Raw genomic sequence first — 11,542 nt, forward strand, 5'->3', positions numbered from 1 at the left:
TTGAAGCTATGTTATCAGACATTCTACTGTGGGAAATAATAATTCAGCAATAGATGTAAAAACACAAAGATGAACTCCAAGATGTAAGTATCAGTGCAGATAGCACATATATTAGAATAGAATACAGATGGATGACCAGCTGCAACAGTGTAATGCAATCCAATAGTCCTGCAAAAAATAGGTCCTTTGTAAAGCTTTCAATGTGCAGTTTTTGTCAAACCTGTGTATTATTATTTATTCCTTTTTGTGGTTGTCTTGTCTGTTAAGCCATATTTACATGCAGTCATATGGGAAGAAAAGTTTAGCCTCCAGTGTTTAGTTCCAGTTGTAAGAGATGGAGAATTTCTGACACATACAATATCTCACACTTGATAAAAAATGTTGGACATATCAGAAGGTAAATGCACTACATCATTAACACTGATACAACCCATTAAACCTATAAAAAGTCAGTTATTCAATTAATTCACTTTACTTTGTTTTCCATGCGGCATTAAAGTTTTTTTTTTTTTTTTTTTTTTGCAAATTCTATTAAAAAAGACAACATAAACTAACCATCATTCAACAGTGGAAAACTTCCAAAGGGGATAAATTGCGATCCTACTATAAATCCACCACAGTGGACTTATCGGGACTTAAAATGATACAAGGAAAAACTGTTTAAAATGTGGGGGTGTTTCCGAGTCCCATCAATTCAGTCACGCGATTCGGTATCCATACACAACGTACACATGCATAACACACACCTGTGCTCAGCGCAAGGTCAGTGTGTTTGTGGGTGCATCTATATTAAATGGACACATTCTATGTTGCTGTGATTTCTGATCATTAATAACTAATAAATAAACAAATGCTGCATTTCTAAAAAGAAAAAATAATGCTGCATTTCTGACAATGCCATAATGGGAAATCAGCAGCCTTGGCACAGTATTGCGCTCTCTGAGTGATTTTCTTGTTTGTACTTGATTTAATTTTATAACAAACTTTTACAAATATATAGAAATAGATAATTAAGTTGTTTATCTTTATTAACTACAGGGTTAACACAAGTCCATCTCTGAATAATGATTTTTTTGAAGTCGGAATGAGAGGTAATTTTCTTGTTCTTGTGATCCTGCGGAAATTATGTTAAAAAAAAAAAAAATTTAAAAAATAAGCCAAGTCAAGTGACTGCTGTATGGCATATTTAAAACAACAGCTGCTGAGTAAAAAGTGCTTTTAAGGACTGAAATAAGATTATTGTGAATTGACCTAACAAGTTTAAGTATAACTATAGTATAAATATATAATAAGGTTAAGACCCTACAATATTATTTATTATGTATATTTACGGGAGTAATTTAAACATCATGGTTAAACGTCCACAAAATTGTTGGAAGTACATTTTTTCTTGACTAAATTCCATAACTTTAAGACCCTACAATACTAATTACACACTAATACGGTGTTAATTGTGCAAATTTACCTGCCTAACTTAAATGTTAAGGGTGAGAACCTACAATTTCCTCCAACAAATTGCCTGATTCAGTCACAAAATTAAAATTAGTGTCCCAAAGGAAAGAAAAAAAGAAAAGTGTGCAGACAAGTCAGTGGTTAGATGTCCCTGGAATTAGAAAGAGACTATTGATGCTAATATTCATTATATGAGTCACCATGATGCACACCGTAGGTCCTGAGCTGAGACCAACACAACCTCCTTTCAAAACACCCGCTGCCCTTTATCAGAGCCGCCATGTGTTTATTCAGCGTAGATGCCAGCGGTAGTAAGGTCTAATCCTAATCCACTTGCATCTTGTTTTGATTAGGTGATCACTGTGCGAGACACTCGGCTCTGATATTCGCAGCCTTTAGCTGGTGTGTTTCTGCTGATGGCTAGAAGTGTAAACATAACATGACAGCCACCGTGTTGCTGTGCCTCGGGAATGGAAAAGTCTAAGAGATAACGCATACTTCATTTTTGCTTCTGCTGGAGTGTTTATAATGAAAAGGTGTCTTTAAAAGTGCTGAAGAAGTGAGGGGAAGTAATGAAAGAAAGGTGACGTGGCCAGGTAAGTTTCCTTTAGGCTGGTTTGATGCTTTGTTTTGGCTCTAGATTGTTCTGATTTACAACTGTCATAGCAGCATGTATGGTTGGAGACATTAAATTGAATACAAAAGTCGTTTTTCTAATTATAGTTTCACAGTTATGCTGTAAAATGTAACATATTTCTCCAAAATATTTGTTCATGTCGCTGTTGGTCCTGTTTTCATCTCATTTGTCAAGTGTGTAGTGAAACAGGTAAAAGAATGGTGTGATAGTGTGTAATAATAGGATATTTTGTTATTTTTTATATAGAGATCTATTATTGCCTTATGCCCAGGTTGCAAAACACAAGGTCAGATGTCTAAGCTCTCATGAAAGTATCTTTGTCTCTGACAGTGAAAACAGCAAAAGGTCATGGGATGTGGCATGGGAAAATCAGAACTACAGCTGAAGAAATGTGACAGAGGTGCATCATTTATCAAAAATAAATAAATATTGTAATATTTATTAATTTATATTATTATCAATAAATTATTTAAGAAATTCTCTTTTTATACTACATCACACTAACATCCATGTCTTTTATGTCATTTTCAGTGAGCATCTCAGCCCCAGGTAATGTTATTTTATTCTACCACATGTTTTCCCATTAAAGCTTGAGCTTCAATCTGAGTGTGAAATATTCTCAGCAGGTGCTTGTTCACGGTTGCAATCTCAACCCAAATGTCATGCACACTGTGAAGCTGCCACAGGTACGTCTTTCAGCATACATATGCTACAATGAATGAAGGTGTTGATCACTGAAAATAAACTCAACTTACTGACTTCCTTTTCCTTCTCCAGCAATCAGAGCAGCTCTGTTGATCCAGCGCTGGTACCGGCAGTATGTCGCTCGGCTGGAGATGAGACGCAGGTGCACGTGGAACATCTTCCAGTCGATCGAATATGCAGGAGAGCAAGATCAGATCAAGGTGAGGTCACACAGGTTTAAACATTTTCTATCACCATGGTTCAGACTAAATAACTAAACTGACAGATACATTGTGAGGAATAAATTGTAAGAGCATTCATGGTCCCTGAAGAGTGAATCATTAGATGATCCTATGATGTTTAGCATTCCAGTCCCATATATGGTTCGAAGTCTAGTATCTTGACTACCACAACCATTACTGGACATTCATGGTCCCCAGAGGATGAGTCCTTCTAACATCGGAGATATCCTTAGTTTTGGATTTACTATGACATGGATAGCAATGAAATCCAGTTCAGACATTAACAGTTCTCATTATGCTCTCTTGGCTTTTCTTTTAGCGACATCATCAGAGTCAAAATTTTAACATGTTCAGTACTTTGGTTTACGACTGAACATCTGAAAAATAATTCCAACCCTCTCGGCACCAGCTGTGCCTTCATTTAGTGCAAAATATCAAATCTTGAGTGCTTCATTAGAAGGCAACTGGACCTCTGTTAAGTTCTTGAAGTAGTTTCACCCCTGGTGAATCCCAGGTTTTTTCTTCTCATCCCCCAAGTCACACAGGTCATGTGATTTTAACAACCTAAGATTCCTTGAAGTGTAAATGGTTGTCAAACTACCTAAAGAGGGATCTCAGGACTGCATTATAAGCACCTGATAAGTGGTGGTGTAGACACCCTCCTATGTTTATACACTGTTGTTTCAGTAACATAGATGGCTTCCTTTATACCTCTCACATAATTTATACAGACTAGTTCTTATATATTAGCATACAAACACTTCAAAGCTGCAGTCCGCAAAAAATATGGAAAAGACTAAAATAAATAATAATAGAAAACCCACAATTTCAATTGGTACAGCTCTCCTCCTGCAACTCTTCCTGCTCCTCTCTCTGCCCTACGCTCTTCCCACCGCATGAGCAGAAACTTCAAATGTGCAACTATTGCTGTGTTAAAAGTCAACATTCATTAGTACCTTTACCTGGGATTCAAACATCTCTTGAGTGAAAGTCCTATATCTAACTCAATGCACATCCTGTTCTCATCAGGGACCTTGTTGCTATTTATACTATCTCATCTTATCAGGGTAAAGCCAGAGTCAGGAAGAGGTGCAAAAGTCTAGAGTCCTCTCAGATCATTTAAGTACAATGTACTGAAATGTTGTTATGGTAGTTTTGCTCAGTGATGCCAAAAATACTGCCTACCCCAACTTTAAAATAAGACAATAAGACAGTAACATCATTCAGATACAGATTTGCTTTGCCCAAACAGTCTCACAGAGCTGGTTGTATAAGCTTGGCAATAGACTCTTAGCCTTGTTCATGAATGTTTGCAGTGACATCGCAAATAAATCTAAATTTTAAGCTTATATTTTCCCTTCGTGCAGCTGTACAATTTCTTTGGCTTCTTGATGGACCACTTCACTCCAGCCAGCAGTGAAAGTAAGACAATGACTCAACACTCATTAATTTGTAGGTTTCATTAGATCACTGGCTAATCTGAGCTCACTCAATCTGCTCCCTACTGAGAAACAGAAAGTGACTCTTCCCCTCCTGCACTGATCCACCTCCCTTTCTTTTCTTTCTGTCTTTATGAAGGAAACCTAATATCTCACATCTTTCGTGAGAATGAAATCTGCCGTGACATTGAATGGGAAAGATATTTTTGCTACAAGAGCATTGAGGTACCCGAAAGCTACACCGGCCCCCATCTGACCTTCCCCATGACCTTCTGCGGAGTGTCAAAGCTCATGGAAGCTTTCAAGCACAAACAAGTAAGAACAAACTAATGAAGCCACTAATTACAGGTACTCAAAGCAGAGAAAAAGTAGTTGTTGTCTTTTTTTTTTTCAGAACTCAGCTTATTCATATGTGTTTTTCCCAGTAGCAGCTCCATGCTCGATATGTTCTGCAGATTCTTGGAGAGACTTGGAGACTTCTAAGGATTCTTCCAAACATCAATTATGTCTCCGTCTGCCATAACCAGGAAATTACAATTTGTGGTACAAAACAGCAGGCCTTTCCTAGATTTTACTCTGATGTTCTCTCTTAATTGCTCATGAAACATTCATTGCACACTCACAGTCGTCACTAACATCTTTTCCAGGAGACTTACACGGGCACCTTGAGGATCTGCTGTTGATATTCTATAAGGTATTCAAATCATGTAATGGATCGTACTGTCAGTCAGACGGGTTAATTCTAATTAGCACTTTGAACTTAACCTGTACAGAATGGTTTGCCGTCTTCTGAGAAACCGTACGTCTTCAATGGAGATTTTGTGGACCGTGGTAAGAACTCATTGGAGATTCTGCTCATCCTGTTTGGGTTCCTGCTGGTCTATCCCAACGATGTTCACCTGAACAGAGGGAACCACGAGGACCACATTGTTAACCTGAGGTAAGCTCATCTTTACTGGCTTATTCTGCCTGTTTTGCTGCTTTATATATATAGCTTCCTCATAGCCTCATATCTAACTTTATAATGTCAGTGCTCTGTATTTGACCTACAGCTAATTTGTATATTTATTTTGTGTTTTCTTCAGATATGGCTTCACTAAAGAAATTTTGGGAAAATACAGGGTAAGTCTAAAAAAATGCCACATTACAAGTAAAATCTGTATATTTAAATTCCTTAAAAACTTGCAAACTGTACTCAAACCATCAAAACAAAACTTAATGCTAAAGTGAATGGCTTCTGAAAGTGTTATATTGTTATATAACTACTGGTGCATTAATGTCTAAATGTGTTTATATTCCTGAAATTAGAAATTAGCTACTGTGCAGCCCCAGGATAAATAATTTTTGTATAAAATTTCATGATAATCCATATAAGAGACTTCAAGGATGATCACAGTAATGACACGTGTATGTATGGCTAAAAGTCAAATAAAACAATAACGAAGTTCAGAATTGTAATTCCAAACCAAACTTGGTCTGCAGGTGCATGGCAAGAAGATCCTAAAACTTCTCCAAAAGATCTTCAGCTGGCTGCCTCTGGCCACAGTGATCGATCACAAGGTTCTGATTGTTCATGGAGGGATCTCCGACATGACAGACCTTAATGTGATAGAAAGAGTGGACAGACACAGAGTAAGAGAGGCTTGCAGCTTCAATTAAATAAGTTCATTTTGGGCATTTTGCAAGGAGTAAATCCAGTCCAATCCAAAACGCATTATTTAATCCGGATGTTTTTGAATGTGTGCAGTATGTGTCGGCTCTCAGGCCTACTAAGATGAGCCAACAAGCCGTCAATGGCAGCAAGAGTCAGAACAGCAGGAATGGAGAGGCTGGCGGACCAGTGGAAGGTCGGCGTCGAGTGTACTCTCTGACTCACCACAGCCCAGCCTCGGCTCAGAGACACAATCCCCCACGGCGCTCCCTCCACAATCTGCCTATCAGCAATCAGCTGAGCTGGTCGCTGGAAGATGAGCTGAAGAGGAGACGCAGGTTGGCTGGGTTTGATCAGTCCTACGGAGAAATGAATAAGTCAGAGTCTGACTCAGACTCAGAGCCTGCAGGAACAGAGACAGATGAGCAAGAATGGAAACAAGTAAGTGACAGTTTATATACACAGCAATTCTCTCTAATGTACGTATTTTAACATCTTATGACTGGTTTGATGGGTTAGTTAACAGTACAGATATATCCATACAGATAGTAGACCTGTTATGGAGTGACCCAATGCCTCAAAATGGCTGCATCCCCAACGAGGTGCGAGGTGGAGGCTGCTACTGGGGACCAGATGTCACTGAGGAGGTGCTGGAAAGACACAACCTCCAGCTCCTCATCCGATCCCATGAGTGCAAACAGGATGGCTATGAGTTCTGCCACAACCGCAGGGTGAGCTCAAAGAGACTCATAAGGTACAGGTCCTGAAAGGAAAGATGAGCGTAAGATGGGTGAGAAGTGTTGTCAAGAACGGGTCAGATACTGTGCATTTAGACAACAAATTCTGATCATTTTCAACATAAATCCATCAATTATTTTCTTGATTATTAAATTACATTCTATTAGTAGTTTAGTCTATAAAATGCCAGAAAATTGTGAGAAATGTAGATCATTGTTTCTTAACGCCCAAGATAATGTCCTTGAATTTCTTGTTTTGTCCACAGACCCAAGGTATTCAGTTTACTGTCAGAGAGGTGCAAAGAAACCAGACAATAATCAGATTTAGGAAGCTGGAAACAGAAATTCAGCTTTTTTTGCCTGTCTGATTAATTTAATAGGTGACCACTAATCAATTAATCGATGCAGCTTCAGTTTGCAAATTTACTGGCTTTCTTCTGTTGCATCCAGGTGCTGACTATATTTTCAGCGTCTAACTACTATGAGGTTGGCAGCAATAGAGGAGCCTACATCAGAATGGGCCCTGATCTGGTCCCTCACTTCATCCAGTATCAGGCCAGCAGGACGTGCAGGGAGCTCACCCTGACACAAAGGTACACACTTTGAAAGCAAACACATCTGATATTAAATTTAGATGCCCATTTAACAAATCAGCAGTCGCCATTAAAATATGTACAGTTAAACTGATCTAGAGTTTTTCAAGAAAATGAAAGTGATAATGCAGTTGCAACTAGGTTGAAACATCAATTTCTCAGTAATTCCAAGGTTTATACAAAATAAGAAAGATTAGTGAGATGTTTCTTTCTCTGTGTTTTTTGTCAGTGTCGGGTGGACAGAAAGATCAGCTCTACGAGCTCTGAGAGAACAACTCTTTGTACACAAGTCAGATCTCATCAGTGCCTTCCAGGAGTTTGATCCCAACAATACAGGTACTCAGTAGCTGCTCAATGCCAAACAGCAACAATGAAAGGTAGAAAGTAGATGCTGCTGGACATTGTTTTTGGTTCGTGAAGACGTTTCATCTATCATTCAAGAGGCCTTCTCTCTTCTAACTTAAAGGGTGGGTGGACCCTGTTATTTATTCTCACCATAAAATCACACAGTTCACGGTCCATTAATGACCCGTGTTAATGGTGGTGAAACTGTCTGGGGAGAGACCTCAGGACTGCATGATAAGTATCTGATAAGTGGTGCTGTCAACCCCTCCTCTGTTTAGAGTGGGCTCTTCCGATGGCCGTTTCCTTTAGCTACATGGATGCTGAGTCCTGTGTTATTCCATGCACTTGTGAAGTGGTTCTTGGGTCTCCCCTATACTGTGAACCAGGGACTCTCCACCATTCAAGTTAGAACTCAGGAAGTCTCTTGGATGGGAGATGAAATGTCTTCAAGAACCAAAAAAAGAAGTCGAGTTACCTTCTACTGAGGCACTTAAGATTATCACAGTCCGTATGGCTCAGAATCTACACTGACATGTGGAGGCAGCATAACAGAATTTAAATACTAGTGCATCTTCTGGTCTGTTTCTCAGGGATGATCTCTCTCAGGCACTGGGCCAGTGCCACAGAGACTGTACTGAATCTGGGTCTGCCTTGGAGGATGTTGCGCCCTCAGCTAGTCAACAGCACCAAGTACGGCATGGTGGACTACCAGCAGTGGATAAGGGAGCTCTCCATCACTGAGCCCAAACTAGAGGTGCTTCAATGTCTCACTTTGTGTTCCTCTACTCCTCACAGAGTTGTAAAATAATTTCTGGTTACTCGACACACTTAAAAACATATCATTGTCTCATCCATCAGATTTCTGATACCAGTATCCTAGAGACTATGTACAAAAACCACTCCAACCTGGAAACCATCTTCCGAATCATAGACACAGATCACTCAGGTCAGTAGGACGTCCAACCCTTTCTCTACCTATGAACATTACCTCATACACTACCCTGTTTATCTGATTGGCTGGTATTATAAAATGGCCACTTCTCAATAGGGTTTCACTACCAGAGTTTCTATAAGTAGCTGACACAATCTTCAGCTAGTGTGCACATGTGCAGAGTTTCCTAAGCCCAACACCTTATAAGACCAGCTTAAAGTGAATCAGTATGTGCTTCTCAACACAATAGAGATTTCCGATACAACAATTTTGGCAGCTTAAAACAACGGCCTCTTCCTCCAGGTTCAATCTCTTTCGAGGAATTCCGTCAGACCTGGAAGCTCCTGAGCTCTCATCTCCAGACAGAGATCAGTGATGAGGCCATCGCAGACCTGGCTCAGAGCATCGACTTCAACAAGGACGGCAGCATCGATATTAATGAGTTCATGGAGGCTTTCCGACTGGTGGACCTCTCTGCACATACCTGACAGTCTGGACCAAGAGCTGTAGCTGCACCATTTTAGATTTTCCTGATGATCTGCGGCATAGAAAACACAAAGAACCACCTTGGGTGGACTTTATCACCTATAAACACATTTGAGGAAGCTTGAATGGTTACTAGCACTTCATCATATGACGTAGGTAGGTTAACTGAGTGCATTATTTGTCCAGATGCACCATAGATGTTGTCTATCTCCTAGGGTGTGTTTTTTAGCTCTTTTTTTTTATCCTTTGTATCTTTTGTATTACCTGTTTAGTTGGTGAATAAAAACATTTGTGCTCAGTGTGCTGTTGACAATGTCTGGCCCAAAGAGATGAAGAGTTAAAGGGGCGTTCCACTGATTTTTACACATCACAGTTGGTTTACATGTCTTAGAAAATAGTACAGCATGTGTGAAAAAAATGTACAAAGCCTTTTGTAGCTCCAGAAAGACTTAGCAAATAATAATTAAAGGTAAACACACCCAATTTTATCCAGGTTCAGCCTCCCAAATGTCCTGTTTTTTTTTTTTGTTTTGTTTTGTTTGCTTTTTTTTTTGTCTTATTTGACAATAAACTAACAAAACAAGACATCTGAAGACTTGATGATATACTTCAGGCATTTTTTACTACCCTCCTAAATTTTACAGACCAATTTGCCTGGAAAATATCCAAAGGATTAATAAATAATAATCATTAGTTACAGCACTGTATATGAAAAATAAAAAGCAATATAAAGCAAAAGCTACTACTTCTGGGGAATGGGCATTTTTATCGTCCAGTTTCTGTGATTTCTGCTTCCCAAGGACCAGTTTGGTTTTAGCTATTAATCTAACAACTCTAATTTTCTGTCTGCTTTGTGTCATCAACCAAAAATAAGCATTAGTTCATGTGCCAGCATTTTACATGTAAAGACACATACTTTTCTGAAAACAAATGACTACAGCCATCACTTACTCCTTCCACACAGATGGGAGGATGTATACTTCTACTTGTGCTCTAAATTCAGACCCTTGGTGACCCTACTGCACGAGGGGACATAATCCGTTCGAAAGCTGCCTAATCAGTTCAACTGCCAGTCAGTCTTTCAGCCCTGTAGGGATGTGAAGCCACGACATAAATCCTATCAACTCAAGCCCTACTTTGATGAGATGTTGGAAAGAGCTAGTCTGAAGAAGTTAGCATAGCATCAGGTGTCTCATATTAGTACCACAACAATGCAAATGCGTGTGACCTCATCACATCACAAATATACAAAAAGACGTGTGAGAAAGTGGCACTGTTCACATAGAAAAACAAACACCTTTACAGTCACTCCCAACCAGAGGTACAAGTACCTCAGGGTGTACATCTGCAGTAGCAAGGGGGTATGTTGAAAGATTGGCTCAACTCATCTGAAAATAAAAATAAAAAACAACTATTTACTTAAAGATTTGAGAGGACCTTAGCAGGTCCGAGGAAAAACAGAAAGTTAGCTTCAAACATCCCATAAGCCGAAAGCATGCATACATAATTAAAAAAAAGAAGATAAAATGTTGAAAAGGTGAATACATGTTGGAAATAGCTACCTAAAGTGTGCCAAACAGTGGAAATTGTTAGCCATTGGGATGGATACACAGCGCAAGGAACCCCAGGAAAATTGTCAATAAACAGGAGGAAATTATTAGCAAAAAGTCCAGATAAACAGTTGGAATTGTTAGCAATTCGCTATGAAGAAATAAATAAACTGTTTGCTAAACAAAATGGAAGAAATAGTTTAGTTAAAACTGGGAATAAACTGGTAGAAATTATTAGCTGAAAGTATAGACAGCTTTGGAATTGGTAAGTAGCAGTTTACAAATACATACAATTTCATTAAAGATTTAAGTGGACTTGAACAGGTTTGGCAATAGAATTCAACACATAACTAAAAGTAATAGATGAACATTGTAAATAGGCAAACAAAAGCTATGAATAAATAAAAAGAAATAAGAAATGGTAAAAAAGTGAATTAGTGGTTGAACTAGCAACCTGAAAGTATGGCTAACAAGAAACTGGTAGCCATAAGCATTGACAAATAAATAGCAACGCCAGCTATACATGGTGAACAATTTAAATAGCTAAAATTGGGAAAAACAGTTGGAAAATATCAGCTACAAGAATGAACAGATAGCTAACAGACGAAAATGTTAGATATCAACCGTTGAAACCATTGGTCTAAAGTAGTTAAACAGTTAAAATAGATCGCTAAAAGTATAATTGATTGATTGAAACATTTGAACACTGATGTTAAAATACACTACCAGTCAAAAGTTTGGACACACCTTCACATTCAGTGGTTTTTATTTATTGTATGTATTGCAGCTTAATAC

General features: G+C 38.7%; 1 protein-coding gene across 1 annotated transcript; it reads left to right on the forward strand.

Moving 5' to 3' along the window:
- Nucleotides 1-1,812: 1,812 nt before the first annotated feature.
- LOC111575638 (serine/threonine-protein phosphatase with EF-hands 2) lies at nucleotides 1,813-9,495 on the forward strand. Its single transcript, XM_055004083.1, has 19 exons — nucleotides 1,813-2,048; nucleotides 2,420-2,489; nucleotides 2,621-2,638; nucleotides 2,716-2,775; nucleotides 2,867-2,994; nucleotides 4,383-4,437; nucleotides 4,594-4,769; nucleotides 4,883-4,997; nucleotides 5,102-5,148; nucleotides 5,228-5,394; nucleotides 5,540-5,576; nucleotides 5,937-6,086; nucleotides 6,202-6,546; nucleotides 6,651-6,836; nucleotides 7,293-7,435; nucleotides 7,665-7,771; nucleotides 8,371-8,534; nucleotides 8,639-8,726; nucleotides 9,015-9,495. The coding sequence occupies exons 2-19, from the start codon at nucleotides 2,438-2,440 to the stop codon at nucleotides 9,197-9,199; spliced, it is 2,223 nt and encodes a 740-aa protein (XP_054860058.1). The 5' UTR covers nucleotides 1,813-2,048; nucleotides 2,420-2,437; the 3' UTR covers nucleotides 9,200-9,495.
- The last annotated feature ends 2,047 nt before the right edge of the window (nucleotides 9,496-11,542 follow it).

This window comes from Amphiprion ocellaris, chromosome 17, assembly GCF_022539595.1.
Source record: "Amphiprion ocellaris isolate individual 3 ecotype Okinawa chromosome 17, ASM2253959v1, whole genome shotgun sequence".
Taxonomy (NCBI): domain Eukaryota; kingdom Metazoa; phylum Chordata; class Actinopteri; family Pomacentridae; genus Amphiprion; species Amphiprion ocellaris.